Consider the following 20938-nt stretch of genomic DNA (forward strand, 5'->3'; position numbering starts at 1 on the left):
TTAATATTTTGCATAAAAGCAATTGGGAGCAAGCACTGATCAGAGATTTGAAGGGTATTTCTGTTTAAAATGTTCAAACTGAATGCATATCGAAGGAGTATAGGAGGTAGAGAGAAAAGATTGTTTGATTTGTTTTCCTGTGAAGCGTTAAAATGCATTTTAATGCCCTGTGAGCACACAGTTAGAGGCAATTCCAAACAGGCTGGAGACTGGGCACGTAAGCACTGGGGAGGTGTGTAATCTCACATTCCAGTAGGTAACCGTGGAATTAATTTTCCTTGAATAAAGATTTTACTACACTGTTGCCTTTTGTAATTAACCCTTTGAGCTTTGTATAATATCATGCCAAATCTAAAAGGCCATTGTTGAACCTGAAACAAAGGTAGTATGATGTAACTGTTTACCCGGTCTTTGTGCATTCCATTATGTATCCTTACTTATTAATACTGGGTTGCTCTTTTTTGAAATTGTTGGTCAAAATGTGAAATTTTCAGATTGTAATTCATACAGTATGGAATTGCCGCAGTATGCAACTTGAACATTGTTATTAAAAAAAACATTTTGTAGAAGCTTTTTATCTTGCACTCGTCAGAACAGATGCAAGAATGCCAAATTTCATAGGGAACAATAATTTGCATGAGGAAAGGAGTGTTGAGTTGGCTGGCAAAACGTATGCAAGGACCTGTCCTCTGCGTGCAAAGTGACTGTGTCCCGATTATTGCATTTTTTTTGAATAAACAAAAGCATGAGGGGCAAGTAGTGCCCTGGTTTGTTCTCCATGGCAATGTCATGACCAATCAATGCCAGCTTGTAAACCTATCAGCGCCCCTTTCCTCATGGAGTAATTTGTTTGAAATTTGGCATTCTTGCACCTGTCTTGATGAGTGCAAAACAAAACGATTCGACAGACTCTCTCTTTCAACAATATTAATTTAAAATTGTGCATTCCAGGTAAACTGTTAATAGTATTTCCTGATCATAAATAAGTCATTCCCCCTTGTGTCACCAACCATTATCAGAGTACAGCCAAATAACTTGCTGCTGTTAATGCTGAACTACCTTTCCAAAAAAACAGTATTTGTGCTTTTTTTGGTGCACGTCAGTCCTGCCTTTTGAAAAGAAAATCCTTAGCTAATTAAAAAGAGCAGCTACACTTCCCGATAATGGGAACCTAGCAGGTTGGGTGGCCTCTTCCTGTTTTATAATGTTTTTCTGCTTTTGTCCTAAAGTCATTCCATCCAACCTGAATAGTCATTGTACAGTAATGATGTTAGAGATATATAGCATCTGTGAAAGAAAGTCGCTCAGCAGTTTGGGTGTGAACTTCATCAGGAGTCTGATGAACATTTCCACCCAAAATCTCAACCTCATTTTTTTTTTCTATAATTCTGACTCACTTGCCTTGTATTATAGGTTGTTTATTTTATAATATTTACGACAACATTTTCAGATGACGGTTACAAACAGATAACATGGAACATCAGATTGTGAGAGTTCTGTACTACTTTGCACCTGAGAGTCCAGTATTTTCATGCACAGTATGGATTCCACTTATTAGTTTCTTCAAGATCTTTATACTTAGTCTTTATTTCTTTACACGTTTCCATGGTCTGGCCAGATACGGATCCATAAGACCTTCTGGGATTTGTGTAAGGGTGAAGGAGGAAATATCTATTATCTGATTTGTACTGTAAACCACCTTTCTCACCCACCAGATGTACAGCCGGTGAAGTACTTTTTAAGGTCCACCAACTCTCTGCGAATGTTTCCTCCAGATTGAGCCATCAATCCTTAACATTGTAGTGTACTTCCTTTCCATTCCTTTATCTTTATCAAGCAACCATCTAGTATCATTTTTGAAGAAAATAGCTTTGTTGCAACAGAACTTTTTAAACTTATTTTGTGATTATCGGAAAATGCGTGGCATGAAAAGTTAGTTTCAGACAACCTGACCCCCTTGAACACAAACTTATTTTCCTGTCACGTATCTGTCCATCTCCCTCTTAAAATTACCAATTTTATCATTTTGCAGTTTCTCTGGGCAGTTCATTCCAAACATACAGCACGGTAGGGCAGCACGGTAACACAAGTGGATAGCACTGTGGCTTCACAGCGCCAGGGTCCCAGGTTCGATTCCCTGCTGGGCCAATGTCTGTGCGGAGTCTGCACGTTCTCCCCGTGTCTGTGTGGGTTTCCTCTGGGTGCTCCGGTTTCCTCCCACAGTCCAAAGACGTGAGGTTAGGTGGATTGGCCATGATAAATTGCCCTTAGTGACCAAAAAGGTTAGGATGGGTTATTGGGTTATGGGGATAGGGTGGAAGTGAGGGCTTAAGTGGGTCGGTGCAGACTCGCTGGGCCAAATGGCCTCATTCTGCACTGTATGTTCTGTTAAATAGTTAGAAATTATCTATCCATTCATACCCCTTGCTGCCATTCTCAGAGCCATGGTAGACAGTTTCTCAAAGCAAAACTGGGCAGTGTTCTTAACAACCTGATCAACAGGTTACAGGCTCCTAAATGTATGCCCTCTTGCTACCATCTTGTTGACCAGTGAAACCTGTAACTAGTAACATAGCCCTTTTGTATAAAGTTTTCTTCCACCGGCCTTGCTTAGAATCATCCATAATTATGTAATTCCCTTACTCACAAAATTGTAAATCTTTTTCTTTGGTGTTAGAAAAACAAAGATAGTGTTAACAGATTTATATTAGTATTGTTAGATATTAGAAATAAGGTGGTATAGTTTAAGTGAGTTTACTTTAATGTTTCTGTGCCTGGAATGGTAAAACCTAGTTAGATTCATTCAGGACAAAGGTGTTTGTATGTGTGGGAATTGATTTCAATTCCAATTGTGATTCTATTGTGCTTAGACAGGGATTCGGATTGAAGAGTTAAATAAATCCGCTGTGGTTGCTTAGCAACTGGGACCATGAAAGATATAGAAACTTTTAAGTTTTAATTTAACTGATTTAAAAAGAAATTAAAAAATGTAAGTGCCCAATTCTTTTTTTTTCCAATGAAGGGGCAATTCAGCATGGCCAATCCACTTACTCTGCACATATTTGGGTTGTGGGGGTGGACCCACGAAGACACGGGGAGATGTGCAAACCCCACACGGCCAATGACCTGGGGCCGGGATTGTAACTGGGATCTCGGCGCCATAAGGCAGCAGTGCTAACCACCTCACCCACTGTGGCGCCCGAGTTTAGCTGATTTGATTGCAGTTGGGGATAGGTAGTGAGAGAGAAGGCAGCTTTCACAACTCTGCTGGAAGCAGGTGGTTTTAGAAGGCTAAAGAGGGAACATCTCTCTCAGCTTTGCTAGAAGAAAAGCCTTACTATGTAGTAATGGTTAAGGTACAGATGCCAGAAACCTAAAGACCAGCCTGTTAAGGAAAATAGAGAAATGAACATTATTCTCCAAGTTGTCAGGAATTAATGGAACAGGGGATCTGGGAAACAGAACATATTACTGTTCTGTAACATTGGAGCATTAGAGGTCGGAAAGATATCTGCAGTTGTGCTAAGGTTTGTGAGAAATTATTACAGTTTGGGAGATATTATTTGAAATAATTGTGGAAATCAGTGGCTGAACCTCAGAGTTTGTGTAAAAGCCTTTAAGACAAAAGAGATCCTAAAAGGGATTGGTGTAAAATCCTGGACTTGATTGGCTGTTAAAAGTGGAACGGAGGCTTTGTTTAAAAGTGTAATTGGGAATAGCAGCTCTGGATTTCAGAATGCAAACTGCTAAGGAAAAGTATCATTATGAGAGAAGATTTTAAAGCATGTTTTGGGAGCGGAGCGTGACAAATGTTTGGGGGGACTCTGAGGAGAAACCCCGAGACATTGGGCGCGATTCTCCCGACGCCGGAGTGAAAACCGGAGTGTTTCATTCCGGCGTCGGAGCCCGCTCCCAGCCCCCTATTCTCCCGCCCCCAGGGGGCTAGGAGCGGGGTAGTGTATTTTACGCGCGCTGGGCCTTGGCGCTGCGTAAAAAGCAGCGCCATGTAAATGACGCGGCCGGTGTCACATAACTGAAGTCACCTGCGCATGCACGGGTTGGCCGGCACCAACCGGCGCAAGTGCGGTTGCCGTCCTCCCCGAGGCCGCCCCGCAAGAAGATGGCAGATGGATCTTGCAGGGCGGCGGAGGAAAGGGGGTCCTCCTTTAGAGAGGTCGGCCCGCCGATCGGTGGGCCCCGATCGCGGGCCAGACCCCATCGGAGGCCCTCCCCCCAGCGTTCCTGCACAGTTCTCGCCAGCAGCGACCAGGTGTGGACGGCGCCAGCAGGAACCTGTCGTGTCGGAGCGGCCGCTCGGCCCATTCGGGCCGGAGAATAGCGGGGATACCGGAGAATCGCCGTTGTGAGTGTCTCGGGCGATTCTCCGGCTGCTGCGTCGCAGAACTCGACGGGGCCGTTCTTGCCGGTTGGGAGAATGGCAGGATGGCGTCGGACCGGCGTCGCGTGGTATAATGGCGCGGCCTGCGATTCTCCCAACCGGCGCGGCCTCGGAGAATCGCGCCCATTAACTTGGGTTCGGGCAGAGTGTGTATTTGATCACAATCACCTTGTGAGCTTAAATGGACTTTGTGTGTTCATTAGACCTTTGTAGCTTAAGATGAACTTTGTTACATGTTCATCCTAAAACCTGGGTGTAATTGTTGAGCTAAGAGGCGGAGGGGGAGGGAGGGGTAGTAAAACAGTATTGTATTATAATCCAATTTCTTCATGTTTAATAAATATTTTTCTCTTGTTAAAACTAAGTAGTGGCTCTGAAAGAAAAGTAAAAATTGTGGTCTTTTGAGCCAGCGTTACATTCTGGGATCTTTCCATCCAGTTATAAGACCAACAGAATCACAACAAAAGATTCCCTAAATTTTAAAGCCACATCCTGTATTATTGCACCTAAATCCGGCATACGATAGGAAATATTCCCAGATCCTGTTTTCTTAAACACCTACATTAAGCTTCTAATAGCTTAACCTCCAAAATCAAATCTTTCTTCCTGCTCAGTTATCTTTAGCTCATTGCTGCTACATTCTCATTCTTTCATAAGGGGCTGGTTTAGCACAGGGCTAAATCGCTGGCTTTGAAAGCAGACCAAGGCAGGCCAGCAGCACGGTTCCATTCCCGTACCAGCCTCCCCAAACAGGTGCCGGAATGTGGCGACTAGGGACTTTTCACAGTAACTTCATTTGAAGCCTACTTGTGACAATAAGCGATTTTTATTTCATTTCATTTCTACGCAGCCTCATTTTGTAATGCTCATCTGTACTGAACTGTGCCAAAACATTTGTCTATTGAATTCGCCTCTCCAGATCTGACTGGAATGCATTAATTTTGCTGTGGCAACGTATACGTTTACATTCACGTTGTCGCCTGGAGCTCTGGATAGGGAAGGATAGGGTGGAGGTGTGGACCTTGGGTAGGGTGCTCTTTCCAAGAGCCGGTGCAGACTCGATGGGCCGAATGGCCTCCTTCTGCACTGTAAATTCTATGATAGAGATTCCAACTTTCTTTCCATCACATGACTGATCAGGAATCTCTCCCACTCTTGCCACTCACCATGTGTGTGCCGGAAAGATTTGCAGCTTGCTACTCAACCTGTTTGGTCGCATAGTGAATGCACCTTCCTTGGCCATCAAGCCTTGGGTGGAACTCAAACCAGGACCTTCTGGCTCAGAGAAAAGGATGCTCCCCCCAGACCTCCGATTTTGATTAGTATTAAAAGTAATAAAAAAAACTTTCAAGTTCCTTTTTTGGAATCATAACCCCCATACCCTGCGTAAAAGGCTCATGAATCTGTGCTGGATTTCTTCCCTTGCTTTTACATCATGGCATCCCCTGTAAGCACTGCATGCTACTTTTAGTTTCAGATTTCATCCCAATTGCAGTCGCTCTATTGCTTGCTAGAATTACTAGAGTATACTTTGTAGGGTCTACCAATCCAGGGTGCTGTTGTGCACTTCTTAGTGGGTGACGAGGCTTGTTGGCAACCCAAAGCACTGTGGAAAAAGTTGCCGGCCAGCTCCTTTTAGCTAGAAACGGCATGTAGGAGAGAACCTGAAACAGGACAAAATACTGTTTAAACCGCTAAGAGGGAGGAACTTACGGTATAGTTCACAAAAGATGGAGTTCTGGCAGGGCCATCCCGATGTCTGACTCTCCAACTCACAATCTTCATGAGGAAGAATTTGACCTGATGTTTAGTATAGCCAGTAACAACCATCCTGAAGAAGCCGAGGAACTTATTTATTCTGGATTTTGAAAGTGTGCTTGCTGCTAGTTGGGCCACTGGCACAGGAATTCCTGAAAGGACCACCCGACCATGGTTTTCCCAGTTTGAGATGGATCATGTTGAACAGTAGATTAGGCCATTTTGCCTCTCAAACATGTTTTCCTTTACAATGACATCATTCCTGATCAATGTTTGATGAATCGCACCAAAATGTCGATTAAATGAAAATATAGACTGATCACAATATTCATTATTCAAAATGCAGAACATCCCACATGATAAGTGAACAGAGGGTTGTAATTATTTTAAAGATACATGTTGTTTAAAACTTGGTAGTATATTTATTTAGACTTTGAATATTCCATGTTTTATTTTGTCTCCCTTTACCTGTAGATTTTGTTTTATTGATTGAGTAATTAGTTACAAAATCTGAGGTGATTGATGGCTCCGTTAAAATTGATTTCCTAATCTGCTGTATTGATTTCCAAGGGGAGCCCTTTTAATACGGAACCGAGAGACTTTACAGGTGAAGCAGAAAACAGCTATTTTCCAAATGCAAATTGAAATTGGGCACATTTGTTTTGTTTTCTGTCGAGAATTCTCCCTTCCAGTTGGAACTCATTGGTGATAAGGTTACCTCATTTTGCAATAAAAATATATTGAATTAAGCAAATGCAAATGTATATGAGTGGTTGATTTGCCTTCCAGTGTTGGTGATTTCCCCAGCATGAATCTGTGAATTTGATAGCTGGAAAGAAGCAAATGTTAACAACAGCCCCTTGCCAGCTGGTTCTCTCATCACTTCGCTTGATTTACACACCAGTAAATTAAAAGTGAAGTCTGCGCTACCAGTTTTGTCAACGTTGAGGTGAATTGTATTAGCTCTGCTTAATGCACTGTGTTGCTTCATGTATTTCAGTTTTTTTTTCTTCCTTTTCCATTTTAGCAACAGACTCGCTCCCAGTAACCACGATCGGATACAGAAGCTAAGGAGTGAGTTCCAGCAAGCAAAGCAAGAAGAGCTAGAGGACCGGAGGCGTACATACAGTTTTGAACAGCCTTGGGTGAGTGTTTAGAGGGTCCAGACTGGGACGGTGGGGAATTAACTTCAACAGCAGCATCAGCAAACACTGAACCCTGCGCCTGCATGCAGTAAAGGCAGTGAGGAGTCGCTTACCTTTTGATGTGTTAACTTCTAATCCCTTATCTACACCTGTTGAGCATCATTGATAATTTCATCCCGTGCAATATCTGCCCATCATTGCTTAAGTGGCTTCAGTCTGTGTGGTGAAACCTGGTGCTATCCTGAATAACTGGACTAACCCATTCTTCTTCAGGGACAACCTATACTTTAAAGAAGTAATGAAGCTCACTCCAGGCTGGGTGTTTTATTTTGTATTGGCGATGCATCATTTTCGAAGCAACTATGTTGGGGTGAGGGAGAAGTCCAGCAGATGGTGAACTTCGCTCACACAGGCATTTATGAAAAGACTTCAAAAAAAAGTTGCATATGCAAATATTAATGTTAAAAAAAATTTGAAATGGCCTCTGTTACTTCTCAGGAGTGGAATTTTCATTTTAACGGATTGATAATGGGATTGACTGCTTGTACAAAACTGTTGTGTGTACACTGTAAAGCCATGCTTGTTTATAGATAGAGGTGCATTGACTTAAGCATGCCATCTTATCATGACTAGTATTTCAGTGTTGACATAATTAAAAATAATCACTTCATGTCTCCTACTTATTGCAATTCTGCCAACTATTTTCACTTTGCATGGGCTCTGCAGCTTTAGGCGGTGAATTGGTGATGTCTGTAGACAGGGAAAATGGAAGTAGCCACACACATGCAAATGCATGGTTTAGGTATGTTTGCATGCCAACTGATTGCCTCAGATTCACAGTGGCACACGTTAAATGTGCTAATTCATTGTCTTGGAAGACAGTGACCACACCTTTATAGAACATGCACTGATTCCATGGCAGGCCATATTGGGTGTGAAATCTCAAGAGATAGGCATCCGGGGAAATGGTGCAAAAAGTAGACTTTTTTATTTCCTAAATTGGGATTAATAAAGGCCAAAACTTACTTGGAAACGGTGTGTAATGGTACCTTGGGTTCAAAAGCCTTCACTATGTTCTTGAGCTTAAAATTCATTTTGCTCTAATATTAAATCAGGTGATTGATCAATTCTTATAGCAAGTCATATCATCGGATTCAGATTTTTTAAATTGTTGATTGTAAATGTAAGTGCTAATATTCTGCTTTTATTTAAATTGCATTAAAGATAAAATCTGTGCTTTACTTATTATAGTCTGGGTTTTTGTTTTCATTGCAAAACAAAATTGTTTCTCTCTGTGGAAATGCGTGCCCTACTTTCCATTGTGCACCATTATTTTGTTAGCACATTTCCGTTTTGTGGAGTGTGGCTTATCTTTAGGGGTGATGGGAGAGGAGGAGGAACATATGGTTTGGGAACTAGGACTGTGAGAAAAGGTTGGACTCTGAAAGACTTGGAGCTTAACTACTGTAGGTCGAAGGGCAAACTGTTGTGTATTTTAATTTCATAACAGTTTTAAACAGACTATTTTAACCTCAGTTTATAGTTTCCTGTAATGAACAGAAGGGGATTCCTAAGGGGCATAATTAGCTTAAGGAATAGAATGATTTCCTAAATTGCGGGTTTAATACATGACTTTAAATCAGTTGCTGAATTGCCTCTTGTGATGAAATCTGAACATATTGAAACCACAAGTATATATTCTTTTAAAAATAGAACTGATCCCAGGTTTTCATTTTTATATAAAAGGTTTCTGAGCTGAGTCATGAGTCGAGAGTTTGCAAATGCCTATGGATTCTAAACTTTAATGTATGTTTCATCAAACCCAATTGTTTCCTTTGCTTAATGATTGTATGGAAAGGATTTTTTTTGCTTTTATTAACCAAGCTACATGATCATTTCATTCATAATCCATACTGTTGACATTTTCCTGGTATTTTGGTAGTCCTCTGCTCTCACTGGTGTTCGAATGTTTAAAACAGTTGAATGTAAATTGTGCTGTTCGGGAAAGAGTTGGAACACTGCTTTTATCTTTGGATCTGAGTTTCTAACCCAGAAAGAGAAAAGTCTGTTTTTTTTCCACCTAGAGGACCCTTTATAGGTTTTGTAGCTCGCTGCTCAGCTCTTGGCAAGTGCCGCAACACAATAGTTCACATAATTCATTACAAATGGGCGATACTAAAAAAAAGTTTGCAGTCGTGCTCAGGCAAAGCCATAAGGGAAAATTAATGCAACACATGGGAATATTTATGTTGGTGTAGTAAAGTGAGCAATTCTGAAGCTGAAAGGTTGTGGGCATCATCTTGCAACACAGTTGAGGGAACTTTGTTCAGAGTGTATCTAAGTGATACTTGATCTGGGAACCAACTAGGATGTTTCAAACACCCTAATTTTAAGAGTCATGTGCAGCTATAAACTTCCAAGATCACTACAGAATTTATCAAAGTAAATGTACAAAGAGCATAGCACATACTGCAGAATGAACACACGTGTGAATCTTATGGTAATTAATCACTCTTTAGAGAGAATATATTCATCCAGATTTCTTGTGAAATCATCAGGTCAAGGTTACCATGAAGATTCATTGACAAATCACTTTGACTTGAAGTAGAAAGTTAGCAAACGTTATCATACAGTTCACTTGTAGATGCTTAAGTTTGCAAATATATAATTTAATACTTTAACACTCCACATTGTAACTTGCTTTCTTGAGAGTTATAAACGCTCAGGAATATCTTGAATAAGCAATAGATTCAATATATGTGACAAATGTATTTTTGAATTTGTACATGGCAAATTCTGGTCATCCCATTATGACCCTTGGGACACCAGAACCGTGGAAATAGGACAGCAAAGATTCAGTGGCATGGCACTAATAACAAAAGACTCTTGGTATGAACTAAGGCTCAAAAAGAATTTTGTTATTAAAACAGAGAAAGTTAATGAAGGATTTAATAGAGGTTTTTCAGAATTCTGACAGGTTTTGATATGCCTGAGCATAAATATATTGTTTTCATTGATACGTGGAACAGCAATAAGGGAGCATAAACTCAAGATTATCATTGCAACAAGAACAGCGCAGAAGTTGGAAGGATATTCTTTTCACCTAGAGGAGTTAGTAGCTCATGGAGTGCTTTAGCACAAGTAGCTTCTGAGGCAGGGGCTATAACGTTGTTTAAAAGGGAATTGGATAAGTAGTTCCATAGGAAAAATATAAAAAAGAATGTGACTAAGGCAGGGAAATGGGATTAGAGTAGATAGCTTCAATTAAAGAGTTATAACACTGGTCACACTCAATAGGTTGAATGGACCTCCTTCTGTGCTGTAATTTTTACGATTCAAACTTCGAGTGAATGGATTAAATTAATTACGTACTAAAATGCACGCATGGGTTTACATAAAACTGGATAATGGTTCTATTCTGACTAAAACAAATAAAGGCTTGTGCCACATCTCTTCCTGTCCTTGGTTTTACAAATTTGATCGTATTCTAGTTTTTCTAATTCCTGATTATCAAGGTCAAAGCAGTTTAGAGTGCAAGAATTTTCATGTTCAGAGTTAATACATGTTTCTTCTGATTCATAAGAGGGGTACAGTGACCTTTCAGGTTCAACTCTCCCCTATGCCTTGCATTCCTGGGCCTTGCTCCTTCTTGGGAAAGCATGAGAAAACTACATTTCATTCTAGTAACACCTTCTACCTCATACTTGTGCCCTCGACCATTTTAGTCTTGCCAGTCTCACGCATTCATGTTCACCATTCAGGATTATTAGAGTTTTAGAACGCAGTGCCGTTTCCTTCTAGTGCTTTAGCTGGAAATGATTTTCATAATTGTGCTACACTTGTGTTGTATGATGTTTGTCCAGATGTTTGTGCTCTTCTGAGGAATGTGTCACAAAACGGGTTTAAAAAAAAATCTGACTGCTGATCGTTTTTAAAGTAAATTGCGTTTGGTTGAGTTTCCAAAAACTATTTATTTCTCAGTGCATAATGTATTAAACTCAATAAATGTTCATATTATACTTCAGAGAATATTTTCAAACAGTGCTTAAAGCGGTGGTGTTTCCTTTGTGAATCTTGCAAATTCACTATTAACCAGCAACAATTTGGAAGAAGTGACCCAACTAGCAAGCCCATAATAGTAATAAAACATGCAACAAAAGCAGATATTTGCTGAAATAATTACAGAAATTGATGTATGGGATAATTAGTACATATAACTTTCAATGTATGTCCAGGAAATGGGTGTTAAATATATATAGTGTTCTGTAAAGTCAGAAAAATGGATATTACTTTTCCTTTAATGTTGTCTGACAATTGAATGTAAATAACAGTTTCAAGGACTGTGGATGGATTTTCGCGACCAAGTAGGTAACTCAAGTTAGCAAATTGCCAACTCAGCAGACTTGCCTCAGTTTAAAGGACCCTGATTCACCCAACCTTTGCTCGGGGGAGGTGGGGACAGTTGAAAGCGTCGGGTCTGCAGATCGGAGATAGCCATGGGATGAGGTGGGCTAGTTGGAAGACCCACCTCGGGTCCCTGGGATTTCACACCAGTTATTTTGAAGGTTTTAGGCCCTCTCGCCCTCATCATTCACACTCCCTCACCAACCCACAAACTCCCCATGCGCCCTTTGGGTCTCTGCCCTATCCTGACCTCTGTGCTCTATCTGACCCACTTCTACACCCTCCACGGCCCTTCCATGCCCATTCACCCAGCATGTACTATGTACAGCACCAATGAGCCATTTAACAATGGCAGGAATGGGAAAATGCGGAGGAACTAAATTCAGAATTCTTTGAAAAAAAGTTTCTGTTCCTGCAACCCTATTAAATTCTCAATCAGTTGGCATTTCAGTAACAGCTGCTCTAACCACTTCACACCTGAGTGTTGTCCAAATAAACATTGAGACATTGACAAAAGAGATCACAAACAGAACAAAGTATTATAAGGACTTAACGGTCTCAACCATCAAAGTCAACATTCCACTTCAGTTGTCAAAACATAAACCCTACTGACCTGAATGAGTCTTGGCTCTCAGCCAAGCATTCATAATCAGGTGGAAACTGTTTCAGCAGAAACAGATAGCCACACATGTGTTTATTTGGATGATATTAAGAGGTACAAGGTATTTAAAGCCTCTGTTACTGAAATTCTAAGTGCCCTGTCTGATTGGCATTTTAATGGGGCTGTAGGAACAGTAGCTTTGTTCAAAGAAGAAATCCGAATGGCTGTTTCTATTCCCCCCCCCCCCCCCCCCCCCCCCACCCCACGCTCAGCATTTCCACACTTGCCATTGTTATAGGGCTCATTGGTTTAGTACTTAGTATATACTGCATGAGGGCGAATGTGTGGCATGGAAGTCTTAAAGGTGGCATGGGGGGGGGGGGGGGGGGAAACTATGGGATATTCTGTGTTAAAGTATTTCAAAAGATTCCCAAATCCCGGCCATAGTCCACGACTCCGCTGAGGGACTGTGAACCATGAGTCATGAAGAAGTTGGTCTAACTCCATGAAAACTGAAAGGTTTGATGAGATACCTACTCCCAAAATGGAGTTAACCAAGTCCAGAGTGTAAGCTTGCCACCTGCACACTTATCCCATGCAAACAAAAATTGCCAGTTCTGGGAATGGAGGAGAGAGTCCTGGAAATGGGTCTCATTCGCATTTTTGAACCCCCTACCTCCGTTCTGACAGCCAGAGGCATGAAAACCCAGTCCTCTTATGTAATCTTTTGACTAACTGCTCAATGTTTATATTATGTTAACCTCAGTTCTGAGGGGTAAGTGCTGCCTTAGTATAACTTCAGCTGGCCTATTGATCTGCCATTGCAAAAGACCACGCTAGACTCTTTTAAGTGACTTGCTTTACAATTCCTCTTTAGCCCAACTCTGGTCCTTATGCTCAAAGTGGTCGACACTCTGTATCTGTAGAGGTTCAACTGCAGCGCCAGAGACAAGAAGAAAGGGAGAGCTTCCAGCAGGCACAGCGACAATACAGCTCATTGCCACGGTAAGTCACCAATGCCATGTGGCTTTATTAAGTCAGAGACTGTTCATTTTGTTTCATACCTGAAGCCATAAAAGTAATTGACATATGAATCTACATACAAGGTTTACACATTAACTATTTTGAATAATGAATATAGCTTGCGGTCCAAAAGCGTGTTTTCTCATTGCCCTGCATGCTCTGTAAATCTGCAGTGGTTGGAAAAATTAAAATTCTGAACGTCATAAAGGGGAAATAAAAGTGAACTTGTTAAAGGTCACTTCTTTAGCATAGTTTTGCCAGAATTGCAAATCAATTTAATAAATTGTTTTTTTAAAACTAAATGGTGCAATTACTCTACTGCAATTCTCTGAATGGCAAAGTCAACAAAAAACATTCGCTGGACAGTATATAGCGATTGAATTTGGTGACAGCTGTTTCCTAGTATGTCTAAATTAACCCGAACAGTACACACAAGCATTAGAATGTGTTGAAAAAAAGACGCCTATTCAGGGGCTCTCTGCCATATGTCTGTCTTCAGACTGGTTTGTTGGCAGAAGTCTATATAATGTTGATAATTCATCTACTTCAGTTTATACAACTTCCAGTTTTAATGGGTCAGGCAGGTTATTGGGGAGCTATTTGGGACTTTTTGTGTAGACATTCTGTGCAAAACTAAACAAAACAAAAGTGAAGTAACATAAAAAATTATTAAACAGAGAAGTAATACAATGGGGCCTTCTTGTCGTGGACTCAAATATTGTGACGTTTTGCCAGAAGAAAATACCTGTACTTAGTACAGACATTTATCGGGGGTGGGCGGGGGGGGCGGGAGGAGGACTTGCATTGGCTACTTCAGACTTACTCCATAGGATTGGGGATATGTCTCAAGCTACATTGAGCTTTCTCCCAAGCAACCCCTACTCACTTAGAAACTCTCCAAAATTGACACCTTTAAGCCACTTAATTGAGAAGGTTTTTCCTGATTTATTCAAGGGATATATATGTGTGGTTGGCAAAGCCAGCAATTATTGCCTATCCATAATTGCCCCCGAGATGGTGATAGTACGCTGCAGTCCATGTGGTGTAGGAAAATTCACAGGGCTGTTAGGGAAGAAGTTCCAGATGACCCAGAGGTGAGGACAAAATGGTGATATATTTCCAGATCAGGATTGTGTGTGACTTGGAGGTGGTGTTGTGTTCCGTGTGCCTGCTGCCCTTGTCCTTCTATGTGGTAGATGCTGCAGGTTTGTGAAGTTCTGTGAAAGAAGCTTTGGCGAATTACTGCAGAACATCTTGTGAATGGTGCATACTGCTGCTAATCTGTATTGGAGGTGGAAGGAAGTCATTTTTAAGGTGATGAGTGGGGTGTCATTAAAGGAGACTGCTTTGACCTGGATGGAGTGGAACTTTTTTTGAGTGCTGTTGGAGTTGCACCCATATGCAACTAATCGCCTCTGTATTTATGTGGTCAGTCCAGTTAATGTTCTGGGCAATGGTGATGAGGACAAGATGGTGGGAAACTCGATGATTTAAATGTTATTGAAGGTCAAAGGGAGATGAATAGATTCCCTCTCTTTGGAAATGATCATTGCCTGCCCCTTATGTGGTGTGAATGTTACTTGTCACTTATCAGTCCAAGCCTGAATATTGCTGGCACAGACTGAGGAGTTGTAAATGGTGCTGAGCACTCTGCAATTATCAGTGATCATCTCCACTTCTGATCTTATGAAAGAAGGAAGGTCATTGATGAAAATAACTAAGCCTGGGACATTGTCCTGAGGAACTGCAGCTGTGATGCCCTGGGGCTCAGCTGATTGACCTCCAACAACCACAACCATTGTTCTTTCTGCTGGATGTGACTTCAGCCAGGTGAGAATGTCCCACTTGATTCCCATTGACTTCAGTTTTGCTCGGGCCCCTTGATGCCACACTTGGTCAAAAGCTGCTTTATTGTCAAGGGCACTCTCACCTCAACTCTGGAATTCAGCTCTTATGTCCATGTTTGGACCAAGGCTGCAATTTAATATTGGACCAAGTGAACCTGACAGAATGCCAATTGCCCCTATTGGTCAGTAAGACTTGTTTGATAGCACTGTGGATGGCCCATTCCATCACTTTACCAATGAATGAGAGATAACTGATGGGGTGGAAATAGGCCAAATTGGATTTGCCCTGCTTTTTGTGAACCTGTTGCATCATTCTCAGCTAGACACTGTATATAGCCACTAATTAGAAATAATAATAATATCCTTTTATTGTCACAAGTATGAAGTTACTATGAAAAGTCCCTAGTCGCCTGCCTGTTTGGGTAAGCTGGTACGGGAATTGAACCTTTGTTCTGCATCACAAACTGGCTGTCTAGCCCAGTGAGGTAAACCAGCCCAGATACAAATACAGTAATTTATACAAATATTTATACAGTAATTTATACAAATACAGTAAAACCAGCCCAAATACAGTAATTTACTGTCATTTTTCCTTATTTTTAATTTACTTCCCTCAACCTCTTTCGTGCATATGCCCATGCACTGCTTCGCAAGGAGGATATTGTACCTGCTCCCAGGTCTCAGTAAATTTTCACATAACAGCCATTCTCATGCCTCATTCTTCTGACAGTGGCATTTCTTCACATGTTAACACTAGCAATAATGATAGTATGGTCTGATGCTGAAACAGGGTAGATAATAAACTGTGTAATTATGTCAATGTACCAGTGCCTGTTACCGATCCTCCACCACAAATGCCCACGCTTCTTGGTACAAGTGTTCTATCGTGCAGGAGTACAGACTGTGAAACACTTAATTATAACCACTCGGCCAGGATTATGACTTATTAGGTAACATCATGCAAATTGATAATTTCATTTATCAATAATATACATAATTTATGAACAAAATAATTATGAATAATTAATATTGTCTTGGCTGTTGTTTAGTGTTTTCCCATAGGACAGTAAGTATTTGACATTTATTGCCTTGCATATGTCCATTGAGAGGCAAAATAAAATTTCTGTCTACAAATTTTGCTAATTTCTGCAGGCAAAGTAAAAAGAATTCCAGTTCCATGACTCAGGAAGCATGGGATAAAGGCTATGCCCCTGGCGATGGTTTCCAGAGCGCAAAGGACAATCCCAGATACTCAAGTTATCAAGGCTCTCGGAATGGCTACCTAGGACATGGCGTCAATGCACGGGTTTTGATGGAAACACAGGAACTGCTGCGCCAAGAGGAACAACGGCAGAAAGATCATCAGCCCACGGAAGGGCGTAATAATTATGACTCTTACAAAACCGATCCCAGCTACAGCCTTCCAAAAGGTCCCTACAGACAAGACGTCCCTCCCTCCCCTTCTCAGGTAGCCAGGCTGTCTAGATTACAAATGCAGGACAAAGGACGGCCTTTCTATCCCTGACGTGCAGTTAGAACTTCAACATACAAGGCAATAAGTCACTTTTTGGGGGAGAAACAAAACCGAGTTTGTTCCTCTCAAGATCAAAGGAGAAGGACTTCAAATCTGTAGCAGGTTTTTTGCGATGATCTCTATTCCAGTGCCTCCAGTAATTTGAGAAAAGACTCACTGGCCTTAATCTGCCTCCTTCTGTCTGCCACATCAGTCGATAACACAGAAAGACTTTCTCACAGTTTGACAATCAGGTGGAAGCAAAAGAACAAGTGTGGTGTCATGAGGGATCTAATCATTTGATTCTTCTCAAGACAGTGTGACTGATTTTTAGTGATTCATAGCTGAATTTATTCTGCTACCTTCACAATGCCCTTCTGTTAGTGTATTTGTGAGATATGTGGCCCCGATTCCCACCCCCCAAATGTATACAGATGTTAAGCTTGGCATAAAATGATGCATACAGGAATTCTGTTACATTAGTCCCGAGGGAGCAATTTCACATGTGACGTCACTTCAACATTGATGAGAAAATGTTCTGTGGTTCATTGTCCTCTATTTTCATCTTTCCTTGGAGAAATTTTTTCCATCTTTGAATGGAATAGGTCAAAAAAGAATTAATCTGTGTGCTTTTACACTATGTAATTTAAATCTGACTGAGAAGGCCCGTGGAAATGGTGGAACATGTTAAAGTGTACAGCATACCACATCAACATTCACTTATCAGCTCTTTGATGGACAAGAGGAATAACTGCCAATATTGTGATTTCAGGGAAGAGAGAGTGGATCCAGCAATACTTAACCATTTTTTTTAATGCTAATTCTTCCATATTTCAGTTCTGTTTACAGCCAATAACTTAGAGAGGAGGTGTTATCTGAATATGAAATATATACGAATGTCCTCGCGCTGTCAGCCCTCGTGACAACACACAAAAAGATGCTTCTCACATCAGGCATTGGAGAAATACGGGGCAAGATATAGAAGGGAAACACATGATGGGTTTTTCATGCAAGTCCGTAACACAGCAAATCTGTGCGGTCAAGTAGGAGATCACATTTAATGCTTCCAGTGCCCATCATATCTTTGTGTTGTAGCAGATCAGTGGTTATATAGTTGCAATGATGTCTGTGCAAGTTCAAGAAAGGAAAAGAAGTAACAATTTTGTTATATATTAAAAAAAATACATGCAAATAAGTGACTTACATTTTATTATTGCTTTTACTGTGATACCCTAATGTACATTCGGGAATTTGGAAAGCTTTCCTTTAAACAATTGTTTTTAAGAGCTTGACATTCAATAGATTGTGTGGAATACAGAGGTTGGAACAATTTAAGTGCCTACAGTTCCAGATGTGAGAGGGAATGAATTTGGGTCAGTTCTCACACACTAACCATAGTGCGCACTGCATGAATCAGGAAGACGATGCCTATTTTTCTCTTTGGCATTTTTCTTTTGTTATCAAGCTGTTTTTGGTGTATGTGAAACCTCTGCACAATTATTGATGTCTTGTTTGCCTGTTTGTCTTTGCCTTTGTAACAATTTTACTATCATGTTTTAAACAAAATGTAAACACAGTGCAATCAGTTTTTAATGGCTCTTTTACACAGTGTATAAAACAATGTAAGACAACTTTCTTGTACATATCACTTTAGAATAAAAAAACTGTTTCATCCTGTTTGCATTTAGTTTGTAATTTTGCTAGATCATTTGCCACGTCGATAAGAAAGGTTTTCCACAAGTGGCATACATGGAGAAAGTGATTAATGCCCATTTATAATAAACTATTGAAATAAGCATGGCATTGAATTAGCATATGGCGCATTTTTCAATACATTTTCCATTGAGAAGCAGTTGCAATACTTTGAAACATTTCTGAATACCAATGAGTGTCAGTGAGTTTTACAGCCCAGCTACAGATGGAAGCCATGGCTGACGTGCAGAATTAATTTTATTGCACTTATGGTCTTTTGAGCAGAGAAAGGCATAAACCTGATTCTTTGCATGAAAAGACTGACTCTCTGTGAGAAAGACTGCAAGGTGCTCTCAAGCATTCACAAAGATGGAACATTTTGCCACAGTCTGTGGAGCTGTCACACAAGTGTATAGAAAGAATTGCAAGAGTGAAATGATGTTTCAGTGTGTGCATTTGCTGGTGTATATTCTTATCCATTACATTCCTATTGCGATTATGATGCTTACTGAAGTGGTGAGAAAGAGAGCTCATTGTTTGCAAATTAACTCGACAGGTTTGCCATTCGATTTTTCCTTGGGATGAGAAACATAGAATAATAATCGGGTGCCGGTGAGGACAGCAGATGTGTTGTTGCACTGAAACAAAAAATATCCAGTTCATTTGTAGTCCTGCATGTTCCATAGATGAGATAAGCCAGGAAAATCAGAGTTTTATGCCTGCACATTTAATAGTTTTATCTAGAATTCCAAGCGGTGGGACTTTGTACTGGACTCAACAGGCGGCACCCAATGAAGCCAGGGCTGCTGTCCCTAGACTGATGCCCGTCCCCAAGGGCTAACAGCCAATCAGAAAGCCACCAACAGCTCAGTTTTCTCAGCAGCCATATCAGAAATGGTGGTCATTGCTGGGCTACACCTGGAGGAGGGCAGCTCATCATTGGACTGGTGTCCTCGCCACAAGGTAACTGGGGTATTGCATCCCCAGAGTTGTTGGCTTTGAGGGTGATGGAGAGAGAGACCTCCATGGGCTGAGCATGCCTAAGAAGGAGACCTCAATTACCCCCAAATGGAACACACTACGAGACCATCAGGGTTCAGTTGGCAGTCTTCCCTTGCAGTGGAGGGTCCCCAACATGGGTAGAAGGAGATCCTTAATTGGCCACTTAAGTAGACTCAATTGGGCTGTAGGAGGCAGGTCCGCTCTTCACCTTTACCACAGCTGGCAAGATGGCATGGTAATGGGAAGATGATGGACACTCCACCTACCACCATTCCGCAGGCCTCCCACCTCCAATCTCGTTATCTACTGCACAGAAGGAGGCCATTCAATCCACTCTCGCCAAAACATTTCCTTTGCGCCGAGACAAACAACCCCCCCCCAGCATCTCAGACCTAACCTTTTATCTAAAATCCCTCATCCCTAAAACCATTCCATTGATCGTCTCTGCGCCCTCTCAAGAGCGCACATGTCCTTTCTAAAGTGTGCTGACCCAAACTACATACAATACTCTAGTTGTAGCTGAACCAGAGCCTTGTAAAGGAATCCAGAATACAATGGTGCTGTTTCAAGATAAGGGGATAATCATTCAGGACTAAGATGACGAGAAATTCAGATTGAAGAAAGGTCCTTGACCTGAAACATTCACTCCGTTTCTCTCTCCCCTGATGTTGCCTTATCGACTGAATATTTTTATCATCTTCTGTTTTTAATTTCAGATTTCCAGCTTCTGCAGGGTTTGGCTTTTATTTGGCTTCTTAAAACCTTGACTGCACTGTGAGCTTACAACTGCTTTACAGAATGATGTGTCTAATTAGCATGCATCACAATCCTACTTCCCTTCCAGCTGTGTGATGGACTCGAATACTGACCACCTGTGAATGACACATAGCAAACCAAATAATAATAAATCTCACGCATCCCCAGAACGGGTTTGCACTTGATGCAGTCATCCATCACACAATGTGCGCACATCATAACTGAGCCACACTCAGTGGAACGAGATTCAGGCACTGAGTAAGCTTAAACATATATTTCCATCATCGTGTTTATTACAGTTGATTGCTGTTTATGGCTTATGCACGTTTATCTAGTCTGTGGGGTGTTTTCACCTCCAACCCTGAGCAGGCAGAACCCCAGAGTAAGAAAATAAAGATCTCCTTCAATTTCTTAACAACATGGCAACTGCTGTCCCAGAGCATTCCAGCTGAATGCCAGACACCAACTTCCATTCCCATTGCACTGTCAAAATACAGAAAGAGTAATCTTTCTGTAGATACAGGTATGTATCTCTTTTGATTTCTAGGAATCCCACCAATCTAAATAGGTTTATTTGAAATAATATTGCAGTCATACAAAACACCAAGTCTCTTGAAAGTTCACCAAACTAAAATGCTACCTGTTTCTCCGCTGATGCTGCCTGACCTGATGAGTGTTTCCAGTATTTTGTGGTTTTAGATCAAAGTTGTGCTTCAGGAACACCTACTGGCATTTTTCAAAGCCCCATACCTCTTTTGATTTCTACGTATCTTACCTTTGCTTCTTCATGGGGCCTGT

The 20938-nt window shown here is 41.1% G+C and overlaps 1 protein-coding gene across 6 annotated transcripts in view; it reads left to right on the top strand.

Moving 5' to 3' along the window:
• The window catches only part of pard3aa (par-3 family cell polarity regulator alpha, a), a 1126646-nt gene extending 1108279 nt beyond the window's left edge, over nucleotides 1-18367 (top strand). For 4 of the 6 annotated variants that reach the window (XM_072508326.1, XM_072508329.1, XM_072508327.1 and 1 more), the window contains 3 exons: nucleotides 7185-7302; nucleotides 13185-13312; nucleotides 16330-18367. In XM_072508326.1, the coding sequence (XP_072364427.1) occupies nucleotides 7185-7302; nucleotides 13185-13312; nucleotides 16330-16702 (619 nt within the window). In that variant the 3' untranslated portion in view covers nucleotides 16703-18367. Of the gene's footprint in view, nucleotides 1-7184; nucleotides 7303-7575; nucleotides 8540-13184; nucleotides 13313-16329 lie in introns of those variants that run through there. The other 2 variants (XM_072508331.1, XM_072508330.1) reach the window with 2 other exon arrangements.
• The last annotated feature ends 2571 nt before the right edge of the window (nucleotides 18368-20938 follow it).

The sequence above is a fragment of the Scyliorhinus torazame genome, chromosome 6 (assembly GCF_047496885.1).
Source record: "Scyliorhinus torazame isolate Kashiwa2021f chromosome 6, sScyTor2.1, whole genome shotgun sequence".
NCBI classification, from domain to species: Eukaryota; Metazoa; Chordata; class Chondrichthyes; order Carcharhiniformes; family Scyliorhinidae; genus Scyliorhinus; species Scyliorhinus torazame.